This window comes from Triturus cristatus, chromosome 4_2, assembly GCF_964204655.1.
Source record: "Triturus cristatus chromosome 4_2, aTriCri1.1, whole genome shotgun sequence".
Classification (NCBI taxonomy): domain Eukaryota; kingdom Metazoa; phylum Chordata; class Amphibia; order Caudata; family Salamandridae; genus Triturus; species Triturus cristatus.
In genome coordinates this window covers 11,544,192-11,571,241 of record NC_140586.1, presented here as the reverse complement: position 1 = coordinate 11,571,241, position 27,050 = coordinate 11,544,192, and the positions used below count along the sequence as shown (strand labels likewise).

General features: G+C 39.5%; 1 protein-coding gene across 2 annotated transcripts in view; it reads right to left on the bottom strand.

The window, feature by feature from the left end:
* The window catches only part of COL2A1 (collagen type II alpha 1 chain), a 112,951-nt gene that overhangs the window by 8,137 nt on the left and 77,764 nt on the right, over positions 1-27,050 (bottom strand). For both annotated transcript variants that reach the window (XM_085600236.1, XM_085600237.1), the window contains 15 exons: positions 26,229-26,282; positions 23,220-23,273; positions 22,719-22,826; positions 20,155-20,208; positions 19,003-19,056; positions 17,867-18,028; positions 14,070-14,177; positions 11,575-11,682; positions 10,774-10,827; positions 9,226-9,333; positions 7,504-7,557; positions 6,969-7,076; positions 5,207-5,260; positions 4,680-4,787; positions 83-371 (listed from right to left, as the gene is read on the bottom strand). In XM_085600236.1, coding sequence (XP_085456362.1) covers positions 83-371; positions 4,680-4,787; positions 5,207-5,260; positions 6,969-7,076; positions 7,504-7,557; positions 9,226-9,333; positions 10,774-10,827; positions 11,575-11,682; positions 14,070-14,177; positions 17,867-18,028; positions 19,003-19,056; positions 20,155-20,208; positions 22,719-22,826; positions 23,220-23,273; positions 26,229-26,282 — 1,477 coding nt within the window. The remainder of the gene's footprint in view (positions 1-82; positions 372-4,679; positions 4,788-5,206; positions 5,261-6,968; positions 7,077-7,503; positions 7,558-9,225; positions 9,334-10,773; positions 10,828-11,574; positions 11,683-14,069; positions 14,178-17,866; positions 18,029-19,002; positions 19,057-20,154; positions 20,209-22,718; positions 22,827-23,219; positions 23,274-26,228; positions 26,283-27,050) is intronic.

The following is a 27,050-nucleotide window of genomic DNA, read 5'->3' as shown; positions in this document are numbered from 1 at the left end:
CCACTGCAAGAATTTATATATACAGAAAACTATATCGTTTGCCAGTCAAAACTTCCATAGGAATCAATCTGAATGTACATACCGCTCTTCCACTCAGGATGGCAGAGCTTCAGGTCACTGCAAGTACGAGCTGGGTTCTTCCTGCTGCCTTCAGGACTACGAATGCTTTCAATTTGGTTATTTAAAGATTTCAGTGTAGCATCAACTTCAGCATCATGCTGGCGAAGGGTGCTTGAGGCCTGGTCAGCACGCATGTAACGGAGAGGATCAGGCCCTTTCTCTGGTTGAGACAAACCAGCAAAGGCAGACATGTCAATGCCAGGACCAGGAGGACCAGGTGGACCAGGTGGGCCAGGGTTGCCAGGAGGGCCCTATAGGAGACAAAATGAAAATAGAGTAACTTTGATTTTGTTTTATTTTTAATCCACTACATTTTGTAAACAATTAATTGCACAAAACATTGACAAGGTACAAGCTTGTTCACTATATTTTACAGTGGCTACTAATATTTATAATTGTTAATCTAAAAGTGGGAAGATTTTCCAATTCAAAGAGGGCTAAATCCTACATGTGGATTGTGCTAATACTTACCAGTATAATTTACAGACTGTAAAACTACTAATTCTGTTGCATGTTGTTATTAGAATTTACTGTACAGCTCTAAATCAGGGGTCTCCAACAAGTAGCTCAGGTAATACTGGCAGCTCACAAGCACCCTCAAAGTACCTCTCATAGTTGAAGCCAAGACAAGTACCTCATTCAGAGAGTCTGTGCATATTAGAGAAGGCAGTAATGCTTACCTCAAGACCCTAAGAGTAGCAGCCAGTCAAACCAATTGCTGTGCCTCATGGGAACCCTTAACCACCCTCTTTGTCTGCATATGGGTCTGACACATGACCGTCTGTCTCCCCACTGACACTAGTTAATTCACAAGGCAATTGGTCATGTTGTAATCGCATCATGTGCAAGAACACTGAATGAAATAAGAGTGCCAGGAGTAGCGTGAGTAGTAACCATTGCTGACCCATCAAAGTGTGGAACTGTGGAGCCATAATGAAAACATTAGCTTGGTGCATGGTCAGCACAAAAGCTAAAGAGACAAAGGTATGGATCCAGAGATGTGCTGTTTAAGAGCCTCGTGTGCATTATTCTGTTTGTGTGTATGCATGTATGCACATTCATGATGATGTCTATTTGAAATTGTGTTCTTCCATGATAAACGGTGGTCCTCACTGGAAGTCTAAATAGAAAATGGATATTTCAAAGGCAAATCTTTTTTTTTTAAATTGTTTTATTTTTGGGGGGGGGGGGGGTGCTTTTCTTGCCCAAAATGGAAAGTAGTATTTGATAGGAAAATATGAGTATTTTCACAAACTGCCATGCTGATAAAGGCAAAAGGTTGCAAGTCCAAAAACCATTTAAAGTTGATAGTAGAATCAGATGTCAAGCGGAATTTGGCTGACTTATTTGTGTGGTTATGTCATTTGCACCACAGGATTTGTGATGCTTTTGCTTTTACTTCATTAATCAGGTGGATGCATTTAATATTGATAAGTGTTGTAGTGGCATTTCAGCTGGTGACCTTGCCAGAAATGTTTGGGCAAACAATACTGATAATCCTCGTTAGCATGGTCATAGTGTTATGTTAACATGTGTTCACTATTTAACAGTGATACAAGTATTTGCTAGTAGCTCAGGAGGACTTTCTTTGAATAGACATAGCTCTCAGTTTAAAAAAGGTTGAAGATCCCTGCTCTAAACCCTTCAATATATGCAGGATGCACGACCACTAAAAAAAACACAAAGTTGTAATGATGTAGAGAGTATTGTTAAATATGTAATGTGTTGTCACTGATAATGTGATGCATACATAGAATAGTCCTTTTTGGAAGCATTGGAGGGTGAAAATGGATAGGACTGGTGGTCCTTGTAAGCATCAAAATGATACCAGAACTAGGAGTAGGCAGAATTTTCAATTCAGCCAGCAGAATTGGAGGAATTTAGTAATTCCACATTAATCTTGTAATGCAGAATGACTAATCAATTCAGCCGCTCGGCTCCCCTGGCAGAATGAATCATTCGGCAGCACTAATTCCTAGTCTGCACTAATTGGAACCAGCAGGCAGCTCTCCAAGCGGGAGAAGGGTGGTCGGAGGCTGTGAGAAGCATGTGCTCCTAATGTCGTTGAGGTTTGAGGTGAGGGAATGACTGTTCACAAGGGAAGCTAAAAAGATAAACAATGCCCAACACTTCACAGAAACAATATAATATTTTCAGTATCAGTAAATGATATATCTGAGGGTTTCTGCGCACAGCATCTTCCAGGGGTTTCTAAAAATGACTGCCCACGCTCCACACCCTTTGTCTGCTGTAAAATATATAGAATGGTGAAACATAATCATGACACTCTATCCTCCTTCAGCCACAGTGTGAAGGGGAGCAGGGCTGACATCCACCTCCTCTTCTAGTGTAGCTGCAATTATCAACATATCAGACTGTACTGTGTCACGGGTGAGCAGCTCAGCCAATACCATTCTCTCTTTCATATGTTATTGAAAGTCTTATCTGTTTAGCGCACAATGTGCAATATGTTTGACCTCGCAGCGCTTGTGAAGTCCTAGTTTTGAAGATTCCATCACAGACTGAATTCTGATTTAATTTATGAAGTTGTATCACTACTGTATTTGTAGCTTTCTTATTGTGTAAAGCAGGTGTGTTATAATTGTTGATAGCACTATGCTCAGAGGTCCTGCTGGGTATTTGCGGTATTTGAGTTGCACATTTCCACAGTGCAGTGAAGTGGTTGCTGTATTTGGGAGCAAGAGGTGATGACGTGGGGCCTCTGACGTCTATCTACTGGCCTATCTTGGCTGTGTAGGACGTGTTGTGAATCCTGTCTAATAGGGTCTGATGTTAGTTGGTGTATGGAGTGTTGGAAGGGTGCATGCGTGATGGGGCAAACTGGCAAACACATGGCCAATCTGTGCAGCGTTGGATCTCTGTGAGGTGTTCTGCCTGTGTTTAATGATTGTATGTGCTGTTTCCTACTCATACGTACAGTTGTGAGCACATATGCCTGTTGAGCTCTGTCAAAGTCCTGCAGAAAATGACAATTATAGCACAGATGGAGTTTGCGCCAGATTGGACCCTCAGAGTCAGGCACAAGTTGCACATGGACGCAGTGTTTCCACGTGTTGTACATTGAAACTGTGCGCTTTGTAAAAAGTTAAACCTTCCCTCTTTATAAAAGAGGCTGGTGCACACTGAACTGTGATCTTTTAACTCAGCATGTTGCTGTTTTTGTCTGCATAACAAGCATGGCTGTGATGGAGCAATCTGTGAGTGGGAGGGGGCGGAGCTAAATTTGAAACTCAATGAATGGCAGCCCTGCTCTCCGGTGATTCACTGGTGTTTAAGTGGAACTGCTTACTTGAGATCAGCAGCAGGAACCGAGTGTTAATTGGGCTGATATCACGTATAGGCTTTAATTTGTTAATGCGTAAATAAGAGAAATCGTACTGTAGGGGTTAAGTACTGAGGTAAGTACCTTCTTTGGATGATTCTAACAAGGCTGTCAATTGTGACTCTGCCATCCTTGATGACATCCACATTACACCGCCCTTCCCAATATCTGGGTTCCATGAGGTAATATTTTTTATTTCCAGGCTGCTTGTCTGCTTTTAGCCCGCTGCCATCATTACGGTGAGGGGGCCTGGGAGTTTACAAAGTGGTTGGTGGTAGTGATGAAGGGTAAATGTTCCCTAGGGAAATGTGTACTGGGTGCTCACCCAGTCCATTGTGACTGCTTCATCCTTAGCGTTTATCGCTTCTCATACTGCACTTCTTTGTGGAATCTAGCAGAGTTTTTGTGTAACTCCGCGGAATCCTGCGGAGTAAAACTCAGCAACTTCTGCCCGCCCCTAATCAGAACACATGCAATAGCAAGTGAATCATAAATTGATAGGCAGGATAGAAACATGCCATTTTGATGCTAACAAGGATCACCAGTTCTATTAAGTTTCATCCTGTGTCCACTCTTTCTTGATAACAGTCTTCAATTTGTGTTCAGCACTCTCTTTCTTAGTATTTCTTTTCAATCTACGTCACTAGAGACACAACTGATAAGAGACTGTTAAACCACCTACAAGCTTATGGCCGAATGTATTTAGAAACAGTTTGTACATTATAATCATAAACAACAGTTGATATCCAATTAATTCATCTGTTTTGTTTCTGGTAATGACATACACATTTTCTGAAGATAACTGTTATTAATGACAAAAGATCTGGAGATAAGTAGTTTTGAAATAATCACTTCTCTACTAAGACAATGTGTGATGTGCTCTTAGCTAACCAAGAATGGGAAGATATGAATAAACGCTATAACTTCTGAACTTTGTTCTGAGAGTTAGAGTTGAATGAGGCTGGTTAAGGGAATGTATACCATTTAGATAGAGTAAATATTAATATTTAGTATCTGTGAAGCATACTAAGCTAAAGTTTAATACGTGATGTATGCATTTCTTTTTGTACTCTGTATAATGTTTCATGTTATCAAAGCTATTTATCGTGCTTATGCTGGCTTTGACTCATGCTGTACCATAAACAGTGATGTGCCTTCTGAGGACAATTCACTCTTAAGTGTATTTTCACTGTACTGTGAAGCTAATGCTACTTACAGCAGGGCCAGTTTCACCACCTCGACCTCTGGGACCAGGAGGACCAATGGGACCAGGCAAACCGTTAGAGCCATCTTTGCCAGAAGGACCAACCGGGCCAGGAGGACCCTAAAAATATACGAAGAAAAGAGTTAAGAGCCCACTTGCATATTAATTTCACAATTAATTAATTTCACACCATCAGCTATGTTAAAAACAAATGAAATATGAGTGACATACCAACGACTTACAATCCTAAAATTGTCTGCAATGGGGGATGGTCTTACAAAGTAGGAGCAAATTCTATACTGTCAAAATATGAGTCATGTTTGTATCTTAAATGCTAACAAGCTAAACAAGGATTCATTCCATATTACGCTAAGCAAAAAACAACCAAACATTGAGACAAACACTTTCTGTATTGAAAGAAACAGGTTTTTAACCATTCTCAATCTGCATTGTATCATCTACTCCTGGTTAAATGAAGTTATGTAGTATTTACCATGAGTCAAGATATTTTCTGTTAAAGATACATGGTTAACACTTACTCTGGGACCAGCAGGGCCGGAGGGACCAGTTGCACCTTGATCACCAGCTGTGCCCTATCGAAGGAAGATAGTCAAAGCATCATGCATGTTTTACCATAGACTAGTTCATTTGTACACACTTTCTGTGACATTGCAGCATTATTATTTAGTGATACAGTAGCACCCCTCATTGATTTATATAACTGTTACCATGACATTCTCTTTTTATAACCAGGAAGCAGGACATATCTACTGCAATTTAGCTAGCCAGTGGCTATCCAAATGGATGGACATCTCAGAACCTTTTTCAATTATTTAAACTTATCAATTCCACAAAAGCACTAAAAGACATTTTATGAGACAATGCAACAGCTAATCGGCAATTTAGGAATATGATGTTTATCAAAGGTTTTTGGGGCATTAGAATGAGAATGCTATCATGCTATATGGTACAGATGAAGATGAACTGGAATGCTGAACTACATAAGTAACAATTACTTTCTGGTTGAGTTCAGATATACTTTTGTTTACTTGTTGTGGGGCACATCATAGTTTAGGAATTATAAGCTTGCCCCACATTCAAGATCAAACTGTTAGCTCCTAATTCTATGAAAATCTCGTGTACCTGTATCAAATATTTCATATAACAAATTTAATTTAAAATACCTCTTTAATGGGAGACAGATAATGAATCTCTATACCTTAGCAGCACAAAAAAACTATACTCAATAGTATTCAATGTTTTCGTTCATCTTAATTGTTTTTAATACCTTTTTGAGTGTCCTAGTTGCTGGAGCTGCTGCAATTGTATAACTTACTCAGAATTATGTAACACTATTGTTAAACTCTTAGCCATAGAGGAAATTATTGCTCCAAGAGTGAATCAAGAATGTGTTTCACGTCAAAATGAGATTGTTCCTTCAGAAAATTCATGATTGTAATTGGTAGCAGTGTAAAACTACTGCTGTGGTGACATGTCCTGCAAGGTCCAAAATTAATGGGAAGAAAATGAAATAAGGTCCTAGTACACCCTCTATTTTCCACTGGTGCTCACTCAGCACTTTCATTTTTGAAAATGCAGTCTACCAATCTGAAAGCCCAAACTGGACCATGGGAACAGATCATCATAGCACTGACATGTTAAAGACAAACATATCTTTCTCAAATCTCACTTCTTACAAATGTTGTCAGATCTACCAAGAATGTACTTAAATGTGATTTCAGACCATGGGAAGTCTGCGGGTATTTCAATTATCTGTTCTGAATTTATAGAACTCCTAATCCTCAATTTGTGCTGAGGGCTACATTAATTATGAGCAATGAAGCCAAGTTAAGATAGAGGATGTGTAAAATTAATTTGTAGCTGTGTAGGTTTTGCACAGTTAACAGCATTTACAATTTCATGACTTTTTAAAGTTTGTAATTTTTCACACAGCTTAACTGAAAAATATATCTTCCCAAAAAATCTCCAGATAGGAGATTTATCCCATCATTTTCTCAACATTTTTCTCCAGCAAAACCTATTTTTTAACCAATTTGTCACCCGCTATTTGCTTTTAAAACTTTGCCAACTTTGAGCAATTAGAAAAGTTGAGGGACAGTAAAAACACTTTAATGCAGTCAATGAGAGACAACTTCACCAATGTCACGTATTGCTATTTTAGGTACTCATTTATATTTTAGTATCTCCTTTTAGAGAGATGATGTTGCCGACATATCAGTAACGTGCTGCATGCAATATGTTTTCATGAAACATCAGATGATCTTTTATACTAATACTTACAGGAGGACCAGGCAGACCCTGAAGACCTGTGAAACCTCTGTGACCTTTTTGTCCTCTCTCACCAGCCTCACCAGCTTCACCCTTGTCACCACGAGGCCCTTGTGGACCCTAGAACAATATATGAATAAATAAATGAAAATGGGTAACACATCACATTGCTATTTTTTTAATGCTTTCTATCTCCATCTTACAGGTACACGTAAGTAAGCTATTGGTAAACAAAAACAGATACTCTGATCTGGATAATATTTTCTTAAAAATGCATATGTATATTGCTTTTCTCGCAAACCTCTACCGATTCCACATTCTTGTTAATCTAGTCAAAGTACCAACCTTGCTTTCATACATTATACTGCTTTAATAAAGTATACTATACAAAAATTGCCACACAAGTAATTCATTCAACAATTAGATGTTGCATTTTAGAATAATGCACATTGGTGCTATTCTGTTTATGTTCTGCACCAATATCTATAGGTAACACATAAGATAAAGAATATATTACACCTAGATATAGAAAGGAGATGTTACTTACAGGCATCCCACGAGCACCAGCAGGGCCAGATGGACCCAATGGACCTTGGGGACCCTAAGGGAAAGGGACAGAAACCTGTGTTCATCATATTTAGGAAGCAGAATAAACTATTGCAATTAATAATAACCTACTCATTGTGTGAGTTCATAAGGTAATACATTTCTCACCAAAATAATGTCTCCTGTTCTGTTAAAAAATGAAAACCATAATAGCTAATGCCTATCTTTAAAGTTGTGATAGATAAATAGTTTGATTATCCAGACACAAAAAAAATTCTTCTTTATTCTTCAAACGTCCTCTGCTTTACTGCAGTACTGCATAAATTGATTTATTTTCACAACTTAAATAATGGAAAATATTTTTGAGATTCTGTGTTATTTATGAAATTGCAAACTAGGGTTAATCTCGTAACATAAAAAGATTGATAGTATTATTCTTGCCTTTTCTCAATTACTTTTTCCAGTACCTGACCAGGAAATATCCACTAACCGGGTGATGGAATTACACTGATCAAAGGCTTCTTAAGTGACCTCTCAGTAGGATGCACAATATGGAAGAAAAAATGAGCAGTGCAGGATACCTTCCTGGGAACCTAGCTACCTTCTCTTATGCGCCTGTTTACTGTGCTAAAGATAGAGGACCTTAAGGTGCTTCTCAAATTGTTGTGTATACCTGGTCTAAGAAATGGAAGAGATACACCATTCCTGTCTTCCTATTTCTTCAGTATTGTGTTGCTTTAAGCAAGTTCGTCCCTTGAGGAAGCCAGGACTTCTAAAGCCTTAGTTTCAAGGTGAGTGCAATCTCAACTTTAGACTTTGTAACACCCTTCCCAGGGACTTGCCTTTACGAGTACATTTTAAAGGCACAGAGCAGAAGTAAAACATGACATTTTACAAACTTTAGTGAAGGGTGGTGATAGACAGTCCCCTGAAAATTATCCCTGGGCCCATATCACATAGAGTGCATCTTGCTGTGGTCGTGCCATAGCACATCTTTAACTGGATGATATGGGCGCAGACCAGTTCAGTGCACCCTATTACAATGAATGCGCTAATCCCAGTGCAGATGCAAACTTGTGCCTGTCCAGCAGAGGAGGGCATCACCGTGGAGGTAGTAACAAGCCTGCATTTGAAAAGGGGAGCAGAGACCCCCTTCCACTTGGGTGCAAAGAGTGACTGAACCCACCTGCAAGGGGCTGTCTGAAGGGCCTGTAGGACCCTTGCTCTTCTTCCACAAGGCACACTTGTGGCACACTGACTGTGGCACACAATCGATGGGCCTGCTGACAGCTCATTTGCCTCTGTGTCCTGGTCTGTGCAGAGGGAACGTGTTTAGTCATTTTCATTGTGTCCTATCCCATAGAAATTTGGGCTCACGCCTTTGAGATTGTGACAGTGCTAAATGTGTGCAGACACAATCTACAATAGAGAAGGCCCCTCACAAGCTTCTTCAGCCCCTTTTGTTATACCAAACTGCTCCAGGGGTTAAAGACCTGGGCGCGCATCCCTGTTGCACCCCCAGGGCACTTTTAATAATACTAACCCTGGTCACTTCAATGCCAATACCCTGAATATGTCACATGAGGTTCACAGAGATTGATGCATTTGTACATAGACTACAATTCACTCTTTCGCCTATATTTATGATATTGTTAAATTACACAAGCCTGTAAAGAAAGAAGGGTGGGGGGTTCATTTCCTATTTCACTAAAAAGGTACTTACAGCTTCACCTCTGTCTCCCTGCTTGCCAGTTGGACCAACGGGACCAGGTGATCCGGGGGCACCAGGAGCTCCAGGAGCGCCAACAGGTCCAGTTTCACCACGGTCACCCTGTAATAAAATTAATGGATTTTGAGTTGTGTATTTACATGGAATGGTAGCTGCAGATCCAGAAATAATGATCTGTACATTTTTTACAAACATGTTCAAAGTCCTCCCTTCTTTTATGGGTCACTGCACTAGTCCACAAAAACATATGCTCTGAGTATATGAATGTAGGTATGTTGTCTATCTTTCGACAAGTGCATGCAACATTTCGGTCTTCGAAAATTAAATGTGATTAGGTTCAGTTATGATTTAGTATCTTTGTACATCAAAATGCCAAATAATTGGCCTAAAGGACATATTTACAGGTCGAAAATAGTGAATGCAAATTGCACTGTAACTTTTTGAGACCTGCTAGTGATTTTGCAAAGTGACCTATTTGCTAATAGTTTGCATCGCAACAATGCCCATATCACAAGTGTCACAAAAACCTGTCTAATAAATATTAATTAAGCAGATTGTTATTTGCGACACCCCTGTGACTTGCATTCAAATTTCCAAGCGGAAAACTTTTTTAATTAAAAATCGCCTATATGTAAAAAAAAGTTGCTATTTGGGAGGACATTGACGGGAGGATGCAGGAAACATGTAGTAGACCACTGTCAACTCCCTCTGATGCCTTTCAACAGGATTCCCAAGGGGATGTTGTTCCACATGAACAGCTTCCCCTTTGTTAACCAAATACCACAATAACTCATAAGTCAGTATCCGATCAATGGTTTACAACCAAAAGTGTGATAAAAAACATTAATAGATGTCAGTGACAATCACAGTTAGGAGGGCTGTGAGGTAGCTAGGTCTCTGTGTTTGCCACATGTAAGAGTGGGAGGGGTGCTAGTGTGATGGCCGAAGGTAAGAGTGGGGGGCAGAGGCCGCCACCCCCAAAACTCGTGCCACCCAGTGCGGTTCCCCCCACCCCACTTTTGCTATGGCACTCAAGGAGGGAAGTCTCTTCAATGCACTTTCCTAACTACAATTTGGACTGAGTCGAAGAACTGCCTTTGCAAATCAGAAAGCCATTTTTGGACTCACAAAAAGGGCTTTGTGCATCTCCCAAAAAGTACTTTGTGGTCGCAAACTCTGTTATCTATCACAGGGTTTGTGATCACAAATTCTTTTGGACGTCGAATTAATTATGCTTTTATTGTTGTTTTAGAGACTGATTAAAAATGAAAGAGCATTTAAGAATGATTCCCCTCTCATGCCACTTGAATGTATATGTTTATAACTAGCACTTTTCACCTCTTGAAAAGCCTTCTAATAGCTACTTGTTTTAAAATTAGCATCATTTTTGGATGTGAACATAAAATATAGTTCCAGCGGCACAATCCTGCTGTCTGGCACTTTATTTATTCTGAAGAACAAATGAATAACAATTTAGATCAATATAGCCTAATCTTTTAATTACATGTATTACAAAATCTGCAGGCTGAACAAATATCTCACCTTAACGCCAAGAGCCCCATCTCTACCAGGAGGACCATCGGAGCCAGGGTTGCCCTAGAAAATAAAAGATTGGAGAATTGTGATTTATACCATCCAGCAAAGGGTTGATTGAAATTTTGCATAAATTGTCTTTGCTACCGTATGGAAACATTTAGCTTGAATGTTCATTCATTCATTCGCTGTTCAGCAATCAAGAGCATTCAGCGTTAAACATCATTACTTCAATATAATTTAATGGTTTTGCTTTCTAGGTATGGAGTAAGCATGTCAGCTGTTGCCAATAGTTGTGGCACATGGTGTGGTTGAGTATTTTTTATATGGAGACATCAAAGAGCTGTCTGCGTCTAAGAACATGCAACAAGGTAATTTTTGTGGCTGATTACGGACGTCACTCAGCATTCCAAAACAAAACCAAACACACAAACCTTGCTGACGATACAGACAACACTAGAGAATATGTGCATGAAGTCCTAAGAGTAGGAATGTATTTTGAAGACAGGTGCTAGCATATATTTCAACTAAGAGATTAGTCCTTCGATTAAAGACATCCCAGAAAATACAACAGTAACGGTTGTGGAGGCAATATCCTTAATGTCAGCCTAAACCAACATACTTCAAAGATGTCAATTAATTGGGAGGAACACACTGGAAACATCTGTGGACAACACTGGGAGGTGTGCGATATTTCAGTCATACCTTCCTTGATTTCTCCAGTTATAAGGTGCCTGTAAAACTGTTACCAAACATTCATCCTGTTTGCCACATTACCAGAAGGTACAAATGACCTCTTAGGTCCCTTACTTCACGTCCAGGTTCTCCAGAAGGGCCAGTCAGACCAGGTGGGCCAACAGGACCAGGGGGGCCACGGTCACCAGCAGATCCAGTGGACCCTTGTTTGCCAGGCTCTCCCTGCAAAGAAATAGAGAATCCCATCATTCAAGATAATAAACATATTTGATCAGCTATAAAGTATACATAGAGAATACAATTCAATAGCCTTAAAACACCACCTGAAGTGGTCATTTATGCTATTTCACTGCCTTCTTATAACTTACAGACTCTTGGACCACTCATGGCCCCAGTATTTACCAAGGGTCAGAATTATTAAGGTTTTGTGTCACCCTTGTGCCACGCAAGGGGGTACAAGGGTGACTCAAAACCTTAGTGAGATTTATCATGCCACGCAAATCCATGATAAATATATATGGCCTAAGGGCTAGGGCGGTCGACCTCGAATCTGGGGAACTGGGTTCGAGTCTCGGCAATGACGCTGAACATCCTGTGATTCTGGGCAAATCACTTAATCTCCCCATGCCTAACAAAAATGAATGTGTCCTCATGTAATGCAACTGGTGCTATGTAAAGCGCTCTGATACCCGATTAGGGTCAAGTTTGCGCTATATAAAATCTGTAAAATAAAATAAAAAAATATAAGGCATTATAAATATACAGTAACGCAAGGTATTGCAAATCGCTTCCTTGCGTTACTCTGCGGCAGAGAAGCGTTCTATGGGTGAAAAGTGGGTGTTTTCAAGCATCCACCCATTGATTTTGGCGCATTCCCAAATTTCCAATTAGTGTTAAACCTGGGAATGTGTTAAAATGCTACGCCTCCCCAGGTGAGCCATAACAAGGAGAAATATCTTTATTTTTTCTCTTTCTACTTATTCTGCACCAAACACTGAAAGAGAATAATGCCTCAGGGGATTGTTTTGGAGCAGGAAGGTGTCCCTTCCTGCAAAAAAATAATCCTGCCTACAACGCAGGTACCTGTGCATCATGACACCAGGGTGCCTGTGTTGGCACTAGGCAGCTAACAGTGTTGGTCATTGCAGGAAATCGTGTCGATGGGATAAGGAGTATAAAACAAATTAATAATTGAAACCACTTAGCTTGCACTCGCCGCAACGCCGAGACAGCGATGCGGCAAGCGCAAAGTAAGTGGTTTTCATTATTTATTTATTATATATTCCTTATCCCTTTGTATGTCACTTTCACCCCCCCGCCCCATTGCGCTTACGTGCACGAACCGCCACTGGCTCATGGTGACTTGCCGCATTGAGCTGTGTGAAAGAATAATAAATCTGGACCCAAGCTTTTAAGTTTTAAATTATTTCCTTTTTTTGTCACAGCTGTTTCTGAAGGAAAGGTATTCTATACATTTACTCCACTCGATGTTTCAGATTTGAGTTCTATAAATTTTTCCTGTTAAGTGTTATTTTCAGATATTATCGAAAGAATTTCACATCAATTTACTAATATTACTTTCTAGCTTTATTTGTACTTCAGGGTTTTTAGAAATCGGTTGGGGTATGTCCGTAACACAAAATAATGTTTGTGCTTCTGTTCTGTACATTCCAGGCCTGACTTCTCTGATGCTTCCACCTCCCCACTTGCAATCACCAGACATTAAACCATTTTTGAGATGGGTTATTTCAACCTTCGGTTATGTACCCCTTTATGTGGAGTATTTTGACCCTTTATAAACAACAGACAATCCTAATGAAGCGGATTTTGACATATAAATTTGGGATGTGCCAAATAGATTTTGTGATTTGGAGTAGGAGGTTGTACTAAGAGACATATAGATGAAACGCACAGTGGATGTGAGCCATGGCGAGGGAACTATAATTGATTGAGGCCAGAACCGATCTGAAATACACGGCAAAAGGCTCATAATGCAATGTCAATCAGTGATGAGCGACAACAATTACTTCATCTCTCTGGATTCTATACTCAATGTAATATTAGCAGTAAACTTGATCATTGGTTAGCATATGAGTCATGTAAGATACCAAATTGTTATAAAGATAGTGAAGGTGAAACAAAACACAAGTTTAATCTGCTTCTAAATGCCCATTTCTTTTCTGCATTTAATATCAGCATTAACAATACATGTGCGTGACTGTTGTATTAACATCGTGATAGTGGCACAGCAAAAGCAGACTTGAAAGTATAAGTGGCAGTTTTCTCTTTTTTTATTTTATTTCGGGTTACGGTAGACAGAGTGCTAGAAAGTGATATAACCCATCACTAACATTAACATCATAACATAAAATACGAAATTAGAATGATTATATGATAAAAGAAAAGGGAAACTTTTCAAATCAGCTCTTGCCTATGTTCCATCATTAATTGTTGTAGCAGTATCACACTGGCTTATGTGAATATATACATACAACTTTCGGTATTTTCTTCAATGCAGTGAATGACACGTTTTTACCATTTGTCTTCATATACAAAGCTTAAGATTTATTCATTTTAAAAGTGTGATCTGAATAAATACAAGTACTTACAGAAGGCCCTGGGAGACCAGGGAATCCTCTCTCACCACGCTGTCCAGGCAAACCAACAATACCACGCTGACCAGCCAATCCCTGAGGACCTGGAGGACCATCAGGGCCCTAAAATAGCAGGCAAGACAGGTTAAAGTAAAACATGTTTTATTACTGGTATAATTGCATTTCTTTTCTTTGCACATGGTGGACAGAAATAACAAACTACAAGCAGTGAGCCCTAGCTCCCTTGTGTGTGCTATATGTGTATGTAGGATTTATAGAGCACATAGCTGCTCCAAGATACTTTCCAGCGCTCAAAGGAGTCCGGCTACTACAAAAAGCAGCGAGCAGAACTGACAGAGTTCGAAAAGCCAAGCCTTTAGATGGTTCTGAAAAATCTCTTCACTCAAGCTCAAGTGCTGATGGAGTGGTAGGGTTCCATCGTATAGGCACCAGAAACCTGGAAGATCATCCTCAACAACTAGTTTATTTAATCTTAGGGACATGAACTAGCCTGAGATTGGGTGATCTTCAAATCTTAGGTGAAAGGTATGGCTCAATTAGATGTCTGAGATAAAGAGGACTAGAATTGGCAAAAGCATGATATGCCAAGAACAAAACCTTGAATTTATTATGCTCGCCCACCAATAACCAGTGTATATCTGATAAATGAAATGAGACAGATTGTTGCTTGGTGATGTGCACAAGAACCTGAGCTGCCACTTTTTGAATAGTTTGAAGTCACCTTAACAATGTCTTAGTGATGCCCAGATATGGAACATTGCCAACCGCCTGGACCTTGAGTGGAAGGAGGAAGAGCCCATAGAATGTTCTTGAACAATCCTAAAAGACCAAAACCTCATGACGGCCCAGTAATTATCTGATGTTCTAAAGTTGTAATCTAACCATACACCCACATTTGTCACTACTAGTTTGGGGACTGGAAGTGGTCCCAAAGCACTGAGCTACTATTTGGAACACCAAAGATTGGGCAGGTTCACCATTACCTTGGTCTTTCTTCTGTTAAATTTCAGGCAGTTGAGGCCCATCCAATATGGCAAAGCCAATACACAGTTCCTCAGTTGCAAAGGATAGCTATCTATTTAAGGTATAAATGCAATCATAAGCTGAGTAGTGTCTGCATACCACTCCAGGAGGATGCCAAATGCTTTCACAATGTCAGTCAAAGGCCAGACATATATGTTTAAAAGGGTTGGACTTAACAAGGATCCATGGAGACCAATAGAGACTGGCTGGGTCGTAGATGAGAAGGGCTTTATAGACACTTGAAAGGAGCAAAGCTCTTATAAGGCCACAAACCACTTTAAAGCTTTATTACGAATTTCACAATCCATTTGTCTTCCAAAGAGAACATTGTGAGATGCCATATCGAAAGCGATACTCAAATCAAGCAAAATGAGTGTCACAGAGCCACTTTGGTCGTGGGTTCATCTGAGTTCATCTGAATTGTTGGTGATTAATATGTTGTTCCAGGTTTTTAACCAAAAGAGGGAGGAGGAAAATATGGGTGTTCACATGATTAGAGGAATTTAAAAAGGCTCTTTGAGAGATTAAATAAATCCACCAATGTAGAGTAAATAATGAGAAGGCACCCTTCTAAGTCATGCCGCGGTGCAGGGTCCAGCATTGAACATGATTTAAAAAAACTTAATACAACCATAAAAATCTTCCAATCTGTCAAGAGTAAAAGAGCAAGGCGGAGTCCAGGGGACTCAGGAGGCTCAGACGCTAGAACCTTAGCATCCACAGGAAAAGTTGTGTAACTATCGAAGATCTTTTTGGCAAAACATCCTGCAAATTCATAACATCTCCCCACAGAAGTTGGGGTCATGGTATCCTTGCCATGGAATCTGACAAAGATTTTCAATGAAAAATAATTCCTTGATGGAGTTGGAAGCACCCTCAATTTTAGCAGCATAGAAAGCATAGCAGGCTTTTCTAAAGGGCTTGTGATAACGTTTAATGACAGCCATTTATTTTGCTCTGGTGGTGAGATAATTGTCTTTATGCCAGCCAAGTTCATGCAGCTTCCAGCCTTTTTTAAGGGACAAAAACTGACTATTGAACCAGGGTTCAAGCAGTTTAACATTGGGTTTAGAATAAGTGGTCAGAGGGTTTGGCTAGAGTGGAAAAGATCCATCATTTAAACTGCTTTATCCACATTGTCTATGGTTGACTTTAAGGTTGGTTTAGATGCACTTAAAAAGTCACCAAAAGCAGAAGGATCGACTTTTGACCAATTTCTTTTCGCACTCAATAGAGTAGGGTTGAATGATCTAATAGTATAGACATGGGGATCTAATAATGATCTGTCCACACAAGAGGAAAATATGAGTGAACTACTAGAGTAGTAAGGTTGTAAAATTCAGGATCTAACATATACCCTGCATGATGGGAGGGAGCATTGAACAGGTCTGGGAGCAGCATAAATTCTAGGTCGTTGGTTAGATTGGACACTGAGCTGAAGCCATTGTAAAAACGAAGATTAAGAATCTCAAGGATGTTAAAGTCAGGGAATTTGAGGTAAAAGGTGCAATGGCTTCCAAAGGAGCTTGAGAAAATCTGGACGGCATACCAGTATAGAAGCATCTGTGCAAAAGTTTAAAAGAGAAAATGACACCTTCCCAATCAGAGATCAGAAGGTCACCTGCTGTGTACGTAAAGTCTGATTTAATAGTAATTGCAATACCACGTCCCCTTTTATCCAAGCGATCTGGCCTGAAAATGCAATACCTTTCCGGAAGAGCCTGAGCTACATCTGGAGCAAAGCTATGGATGCACCAGGTTTCCATTGAGAAAAGAGTATCTGATCTCTGATCATTAGTAAAATTCGAGATATCTAATTTATGTTTAACCAACGAACAGCATTTAAAGCTGAACAAATGAAAATATTCTTTAAAAAAGAAGACAGGTCTTCTGTCTCTGGTGAAATCTGATGCAAAATTAGAGTGCGTACATGCTGCTGTGACATCCAGTGAACTAATAGTATGAGTGCAGCTTTCCACATTCTTAGTTCGCCAGGACAGCAGAACATCAGAAGAGCATTGAGGACAGATGTTGGGGAATTGTCCATAGTATCTGGCCCCTTGTGAAATCTAGGCACCATGTTTTACTACTACAGTTCATGAGACACAAAATATGCTCTGCAGTGACCTACCAATAAGGTCATAGATTCAGATTTGGTTACCTTTTCATCGCCTGCCAATCAGATCACAGATCATTTTCTAACCTTAACCTTAGAGAATACTTGAAGGGTGTACTTATAAAGTTGGTCATTCACTGGTTACTTGTCTATATCATCATAGATCACTGACAGGTCGCCTGCCACAGTTGTCAGAGATCACTGTCAGTGGACCATCAATGTTGTTAGTGCTCGGTCATTGATGGCCTGTCACTCGCTAGTTGATTTCTTGTCACTGAAATTAGAAGCCTTTCTAAAACATACTATCAACCAGTTCAGTGATTAATGATGGACTGTCAGGTCAATATTTGTATTAACCTGAGTTTTAGGCATATTCACCAGAAATGTAATGAATGTATGTTTTAGCAACCAATTAAAATAAATCTGCATTTTTCAACATATTTCAATGGGCTTATATTTTATCTATAGAGACTTTCTTCTTCATCTAAGTAATTATATTGACCTTATAAGGAGATGATTGTTAGACTAACCCATAGATCCTATAAACATTAAACTTTATCGCCCACACAGTGGAGGCACAAACAGGTTCAAGCATTAATGATCTTCAAATGTAGTGGTATTAGAAAATGATAGCATCCACATTACTACTCACATTAGGACCATCTTCACCAGGTTCACCCTTCTCACCAGGAGGGCCAGAAGGTCCTTGGAGACCAGGGTCACCAGCACGGCCAGGAGGACCACCATCACCACGAGCACCCTTGGGACCATCTTTACCAGAAGAACCAGGTGGTCCAGGGGCCCCTGGGTTACCCTGAAAGAAAATCACCAAAATTCTCAATATACCTCACAATATAATTCCAAAAACAGGTAATAGATCTGTTCATTTCACTCTGCAAATCAGTTTCTCAAGTCATCAAACAGACAAACATTACTTCATCATCTTGTGCCAGAATTCACAAAACAAGTGCTAGGTGGAATACACATGCATATGTTGGCCTCTGCTTGGGGGACAGACCTTATTATCCATTTTGGGTAATGTGCAGTTTTGACAATAAAATATGGTGAGGGTTGCATATGTACCTGCCCATCATGAGACCTATTTCTTTGTGTCACCCCTTTTATTTATTGACACCTCGAGCTACTGTGGTTCATTTTATTTTCCTTCATGTTCAGAGAGATATCAAATAATAGGGGTACAGAATGTGGTCTAGCGGCTAGAGCGGTCGACCTCGGAGCTGGGGAACTGGGTTCCGGTCTCGGCAGAGACGCTCAATATCCTGGGATTCTGGGTAAATCACTTAATCTCCCTGTGCCTAATACAAATGAATGAGTCCGTTTGTAATGCAACTGGTGCTCAGTTAAGCTCTCTGATATCTTCGGGTCTAGTTCGCACTTTATAAAAAAAAAAAAGTTTTCCACGCTAAAGCAGATTTTCAATAATCTTCTCAAATAATACCAGAAAACAACTACATTGTCTGCAGCATGCATGTTAAGGTTTAAGAGAATTGCTACATTTTATCCTCGTCTCAGTATAAACATTCTTCTTCAGCAGTCACTCCTCTTTTCCCAGTCATCGCACTAGCAATGTCTAAGGAGTAAGTGGTGAGTGATGACACTGACAATTTCAGGGTCACTCTGTTCTTCTATCCAAGTCTGCATGATTTGAGTTGATACCCACGTTATGAATTTTTTTTTATTATTGATGATGCACACAGATTGGTTTCATAATTCAGAAAAGGTCATTACCAAAATCATCTTAGTCAGGAAAAGCAGTGAGTAACTTACATTAGGGCCCGGTGGTCCAACTCTGCCAGCAGCACCAGGGAAACCAGTAGCACCCTGTATTAGAAGTGAATTAAAAATGAATTTCATAAAATGAGAATACATTACTTTTTCCTCACATTTCCTGAGCACATTATGGTTAGGATATTATCTTCAAAGATAATATTTCTAAATATATAATATTGCAATAACAATTTTCACAACAAGGGTTTATGATCATGGACTATTCCTCTTCCGCCCTATTAGACTGGGAGGAAGAATGAAGCTTAACGTTTCATGTGAATGAGAAAGGCGTATATTATAAATCATTCATAGCAACAGGCCTTAAATCGGGAAATAAAAGCATTTCTACATTATAAACTTGGAGATATAGATGCAAGTAAACAACCAGCAGAGAAGAAACAGAAGCAAACACCTTATACAAACCAGAGACCTCCATCCGGCTAATTTATGTTTACCAGCAATATATACATTTTTTTTATGCACCTCTACAGTTCACCTAGTACAATCGTGAGTTGTGATTTAGGCGTCCTTTCTCAGGCACATCTCAGGATAACTGGAGGAGCTCACTGCCCCTACTATGAATCTAGCAGCACAATGTCTGCTTTGCACATAAGCTATTCTTTTGTGACGAGAACATGTCCCTCTATCATTCATTGAATTAAATTATCTGCTCTAAATAATGAGTCTGTCATCGTATGTCAAATCCTTTTGAGACATCAGATGTCAGCTACCAATTTAACTCTATCGAAATTCCGTTTATAAATAGTGTACAATGATCATTTATTTAATCTACTTTAAGATGATGTTGCTGCATAAACAACATATCTCCACTGTGCAGTTCAGGAACACGTTTTATATAAAAAACGGTAGCAACATCTTTATCCACTTATCATACCTACACTTAATTCCATCTTATTTGCACTATTTTCATAAAGGGGCCAGTGTCACACAAGGCATTATTGTATAAGTGATAGCAGTTGTCATATGTTTAATAGGCAAGTGTGAATAATTGTCTGCTGAGCATTACAGTAATATCATACTTTGTAACAGGTCCTCATAAATTTCCTGGTGGAGAACACTGATGTTAGGCACCTGTGGATTGTCTATCTCCCTGTTCCTAAATGAGAGTGTTAATGAACAGGCAATACTTACAGGTGGTCCCTGTGCACCACGAGCTCCTTTGGGACCATTCACGCCAGTTGGACCCTGTAAAAAAGGAACACAGTGAGCATGTAAATATAGGGATTTGACATCCAGTTTGAGTATGTTTAGTTTGTTAACAGAATCATTCCACTTTCTCAAAGGTTCACAATGGATATCATTTCTGAGTGTCAAGTGGACACTGAAGGCAGAGGAGGAGAAGGCCATTTATGTAACATGTGCAGGAAAAGGTTATACTTGAACAGAAGAGAGCGCAACACAGAGAAAGGCTGCTATTGGGAATATATCGCAAGGCTCTACTTATATAGCTAATGTACATACATTAGAACAGGAGAAATGTTGACATCTAGAATAACTGGATTAGTTATGTCCATTCTCTTAGTGAACTTTAGATCAAATAAGAATTTCCAGGCCTTCATTCAAAGAATTGCAGTAATCCTGATTCCAATCATAAACATGAGTTTTCGACAGAATCAGGAATATATATAACCTGCTTAGTAACACAGCACTGCTGAATTGTTTTCCCCCAACGCCTGGTGAAACATGTTTGCAGCAAAAAGTTCTCAGAGAAAAAAGACATGTAGAAATCAGTGCACATACACTGATTCCCTTTGCAATTCCCAATTCTGAGGAACTTTATCTTGAATACTTTGAAAACTTTGCACTGGGAAAACACCAATCCCAATTGTATTGACAATTTGAGGGGTGGGGTTGACATTACCCAAATGATAATTCTCACATAACCAAACCTAATTAAAATATTGGATACATTGCAACTTCAAGCATATAAGAGGATTTTCAGGCTGCCACATTATACAAGAGATTGCATTATCAGATTAGAACTTGGATTGAAGGCTCAAAAGTGGTCTAAAATGGGTACCTTTTCAACATATCACTATAAAATTATCAAGGTCCCATCTAACACCTTGAAATCAGTTCTTCAACACATCTGTATACAAAAGAAGAGTCCTTGGTCGAATTATTTAAATAAATCAGTGGACACTCTCCAAATAGACATGTCTGTGCTAAAGTGATCCTGAAAAGACAGATAACATCACAGTCAATATTAACTGATTTGGCAAAATTAAGGTGTATGCCGGTATTTTAAGCAGTGGCTACATCTTACGCTACTCACCACCTGCCTTGTCTAAGTCCACAGCCATACCTCCATTGTTCGGTCAGAAAGATATGTCTAAAACAAATCATGGCTGCAAGGTTGATGTGCCTACAGCTTAAGATATGAGCCCTAAATGGCACACCCTTTCCATGATAGTTAAGTGCAAACTTTGTGGTTACAAAAAGGAAATGTTTAACCACCTTCTGTGTAGTTGCCCTGCACTATTGAACGCCTGTTGCACCCTGTTCAAACCACTGTTCTTAACACCCAGGATACTAACCTGCAAAGAGTCAACAAATTTAGTTTTTAACATAGTGGAGCTGTGTGACCTGGCAAAATTTGGCAAATACATCGGTCTGCTACAAGAATTGCTTAAAGACACCAACAAGACTGATTACAGCTCCTACTAAAACACCAAATTAGTGAATTGTAATGCTTTTATGGTTGCTTTTTTAATATGTGTTCGGGCAAAGCACTTTTTTAATGGTTTTAGACTTTGCATTACCTGCATATTTAAGTTACCTGCTTAGTAATGACCCACCCATTTTTATGTTTCTTATAGATTCCCTTTCAGTACACTATTAGACAACTATTTGCTTTATGGTATTCAGTCTATATGCACTGCTTGCACAGCTAAGTTAATTTGGACAGTAATGAGCTGCCATTTTGCCACTGAGTCTGTTTACGATTCCCAAACTTTTATGGCATTTACCCAAATTCGGCCTCCACTTGCAATATATCCTTGAGATTGTCTATGCTCGTGTTCTAGACTATATGCACTGTTTGCACAGTTTAATTATATTGCACAGTAATAAGCTGGTACGTTAACCAATGGCTCTGTTTATGATTCCCAAATGTTCATGGCATTTATTTCAATTCAGCCTCCAAATGCGCTATATCCTTGAGATAGTCTATGCTCATGACTATCATTTTGTATAGAATTTTCTTTATTATACAATTTGCTTTTTTTAGCTTATTTGTACATATATGGTAAGGGTTTTAATTAATTATGCAATAAAGGAATATGACTGACTGACTGTCTAATTACTACTTAAAATCTGTATTAGGAAATACATTGGTTACAAGGTAGAGTGAGTGGGCAGTTATAAGAAATGCTTATCTTCTCTTTGCAATATGCACTCGCCTCAGTTACACTATGATGGTATCATCAGGATTCCTCTTTTCAGGCAAGAGGATAGGCATAGTGAAGGATACCACTGTCAATGGTCACTACTTGTGTTTCAGGTAGATTTCACGCCCCTTTGGCCTCACTGTTAGAAAATGTTCAAGGGCTTTGTTGTAGAGGCAGAATGGTGATTTTGTAGTGAAACCTCGTCTGTTTTTTTAGGAAGTTGCCCATTTAATATTTTTCATTTGTACCTTCTCTTTGTCGAATACTTAATGGGGTTGAAAGTGGCCAGATGTGCATTTTACCAACCTGTGGTCCAGGAGCTCCTGATGGACCCTGGGGACCTGGGGCACCAGCATCTCCCTTCTGACCAGACTCGCCTTGTTCTCCTTTGATTCCAGGTTGGCCATCAGCACCCTGCACAACAAGAAAAAGTGAATGGATGCACAGCAGACAGGCACCATTTTTCCTATAAGCTAAACAGATCCATTATTTAGAAGGTAGCTGAAGAAAACAGACAACACAAAACAAGAGCTACACAGGTAAAACCTTCCATTAGAACTGAAAGAACAGACATATTGCTAATACAACCATCCACATCCACTCTCCAGCTAAACTGTATGAAGAGGCGCTTTGACCTTACTTACTTAGAACTATCAGAAAAACATAAATAAAAAGCATATCTTAACTGCTAGAGACTGTAACACAGTACTGTCTGCTCTTTAAAAAGATAACAGCAATGGTCTTCAAGCATATAAACAAACTTCATAAAGTTCAAAATGTATGTGAAGATAATGATTGATTACTCACAGGTGGACCAGCAAAGCCAGCAGGACCAGGTGCACCGGACTCACCGCGATCACCCTACAACAGAAAGTACATAGGTTAACAATAATGGCCAACAATAATATGAAATATATTTTATGTAATAAGTATAAGTAGAAGACATGGGCTATTATCTATTAAGCACACCATCAGAAGGTACTAGAAATACATATGGTTGGAAATTAATATGTGTAAAGTTCTAAGCTTGCAGTCAGCACTACAACAGGACAAAAAATTGGAGCTTCATTTTGGCAGGTAGTGGTCACCGGGACTCCTCTTTTGGAAAAAGGAGAAGGATGATAGGAAAAAGTGGCAAAAAGAAAGAGCAGGGATAAAAAAGAACCTGCAAAGATGAGAAACATATACAAGAGGTGTAGGGCAGTGGAAGAAAGGAGAATGGGGTGAAATCAAGACAAGGTAGCCCTGGTATAATGTAACCCAGATATTGAGCAGAACCGGGGAAAGTCTTTTAAGAAATAGTTTGGACACCTACATGTATTTATTTTTACAAATTAAGTACTGGGCACACATACAGAAGCCTGTACCCTTTTAGAACATAAACACTAAAATATTATGCATTATATGCTATTGGAAACGCAGCTGGAATAATATGTCTTGTTTTCTGTGGCTTCTACATGTAACAATGAGAGCAAACATCTTCATTTATTGAAAGTTACTTTTTTGAAATGGCTGACATGCCTACATTTTTCTTTATGTAATGTCGATTTATTTTGAATAGGCAAAGTGTTGCTCCACGTTCTGGCATTGTACTGTATATACCAACTACATCACCCAGTGGCCCTGATCCGTTTGATTCAATAATCTCCAACCTTCCCAGTCGACGAATTTGAGCCGGCAACTCCACTGTAGCGGTTCAGGAAGCCTTGAAAGGTCAGAGATTTTGGAATGGACTCTAATCGAATTTCAGTTTCAGGCTGCCTGCAGTTGTAGCGAGGGGGCATATTTCAAAGTGTTTTAATTTGATGGAGTGACACGCTATGCAAGACTTTGCATTTACAGAGTTATGCAAAGAACAGCTGCTTTGGATGTGTGACGGCCCATACAGGGCATAATTTAGCAGACTGCAATTTATTAGGCCATTTTGCGTGTTTGCTTGTAAATTATAATTGTACAGTTTTTTCCCTAAGGCAGCGTATAGAAGGCTAATGGTACATTTTAATTCCTGGTACTATACTCTCCGGGGAAACTTAGTCACTACCACTTGAATTAATGGCATTTGCTACATGCAAATATGGTCGGTGCAGGGATTGTATATAATATAGACAGCAGCAGTCCTTTTAGTGTTCACTTCTGTCATCCAATGGAAGCGCTATGGGCTAAGTACAAAAGTAACTTTCTCATTGGTATTCACTCAGGGCTTACATGCATTGATAAAGGCATTTCTGCCAAAACGCGTTTGCCTGCCTCTTGCAACTAAAATTGGATATCTGATCCTGTGAGTGCCTGTGTTCTTCGTTCTGGAGTTGATGTGAATATATTGTGAGTCCATCCTCACGTACCGAGCACCCATACGGGAGTTTGGCAGCTTTGATGGACTCCTGGAAACTTATATATATGCTGTCTGAACTGCTACAGTGGAGTTGCAGGTTCGAGTTTGTCGACCAGGAAAGATTGGAGCTTATTGGATCGAATGGATCAGGGCCATTGGGCAGGCACAGCCTGTGCAGGTAAGAGCGGTGGGGCCTTGGGGGGGTCGACAGATGATGAAGAGGTAAACTTAAATTTAAAAAACGAAAACCACTTACCTTGCGTTCGCCCGTACCAGGATTTTGTACGTTTTAGACACGGCTACAGCCCGAACCGCTGAACGGAATTACACCAAACACATGAAAACGCCTCCCAGGGTTGTTTTTGTGCAGGAAAGTGCCCCAACCGGCACAAAAACTAATCCTGCCAACAACAAAGGCAACCTTGCACGATGGTGCAAGGGTGCCTGCGTTGGCGCTAGGTTGCCGAACCGGCACCAGTACTGGGGGAAAGGACAGGAATTCACGGTGTTAGATAAATATAGAGAACTCCTGTCCTTTCACTTTGACGTTGGGCTCTTGCTGCACTGCCCTATGCCAATCACCCATAAACGAGGCCCCAAATTTGGCAGATTATGCTTTTTGTGTGTTGCGGTAAATCTGTTCAGTAGTTATACTGTAAAGTAACTTTAGGCTGTGAGTTAAAGTTTCTTAACATAAGTATGACTATAAGTATAACTATAACTGATGAATTTCTATGGCTTTGTGTGGGCAAACCATCAATGTAACTATAATGTCCCTGTAGCCTTTGGCTTTTTTAGTAGATAGACGGACAGACAGACAGACAGACAGACAGACAGACAGACAGACAGACAGACAGACAGACAGACAGACAGATAGATAGATAGATAGATAGATAGATAGATAGATAGATAGATAGATAGATAGATAGATAGATAGATAGATAGATAGATAGATAGATAGATAGATAGATAGATAGATAGACAGATAGACAGTCATACAAATGCATCATATATGGCATTGGATTTATACTTACTATTTAAATAAATCTGCTAGTTTGATTCAGAAAGTAAATCAACTTCCATCTATTAATGTGATTTACTCTCTTTGACCATGCATGATTGTGAGCTGTTATAAACCAATTAAAAATTGGATTGCTAGCTGTAGAAAGGACAGTGGTAAACAGCAGCAAACTGATGCAACAGACAGCAATAATCAGGTTATTAAACAGACAGATACATAGACAGGTGGAATGACAAACAACCATGGAGATGGGGCAGACAGGCTAATAGATGATTTGATCCAAAGGCTCTTGGACTGACAAAGCGGGGCAGAACAATGTAAAAACCTGCGAGTGAGCAGTAAATAATGAGGCAACCCTTTTCTGGAAAAATAAGAATACAAGTGACCACTTCCGACTGACACATCTGAAGTCCATACAGAGTATTTATTTAAAATGTTTTAAATGTAATGCTAAGGGACTTACAGGAGCGCCACGAGCACCAACAGCTCCAACAGGGCCAGGAGGACCAGATTCACCCTGAAAAAGACAGACAAAACAAAACATGAGACATAGCTTCCATCAATTCCAAGGACAGAAATGGTGAATAGAGTAATACATAAATTAAAAAACGGGATGTCTGAAGACTGCAATAATATGGCCTTACACTTAGCAGGCTGTTTCCATTCTTCAACAGAACTCATCACAAGCTGCTCCTTTATGGTGAGACAGATCAATGGTGCATTCAGACTGAGCCAACAAACGGACGCTGCTTGATTCACCCGCATACTCAAAGTCCTGCAGTGTCAAACTCATTGAAATAGAGGGCACTCTTTGCTTTGTGCATTTGTTTTGATCCTGTGGGTTATGATGACGTTCAGACTGGAAACATGAACACTCATAGTTGCCTTCATGTCTACTTTGGAGCAGTCATTTAATTTGGCAACATATTAAAAGTTAATGTGCAACATATTAAAAGTAAATTTTTACATAATATTGATATTATATAAAAATTAGCTTTCAATATGTTGCACAACAAGAATATGGTACTCCTGTGGGTTTCTGATAAATGTACGCAATCGAAATGGCTGAGAATTATATCTCTGTAGGAAAATGGATCCATGTCTTCCAGTGATCTTCACTCCTCCGTTTGCAGTTTCCATACCAGTCAAATGAAATCTGAATATTAACCAACTTGGAAGAATTATGTGTTCAATGGATTTGTAGTGAGGAGGGGCATTGCTTTCTAGCTGCAGGATACTACTTGAGAGTACATGAAGAGGGACAGAATTTAGGGTGTTAGGTAAT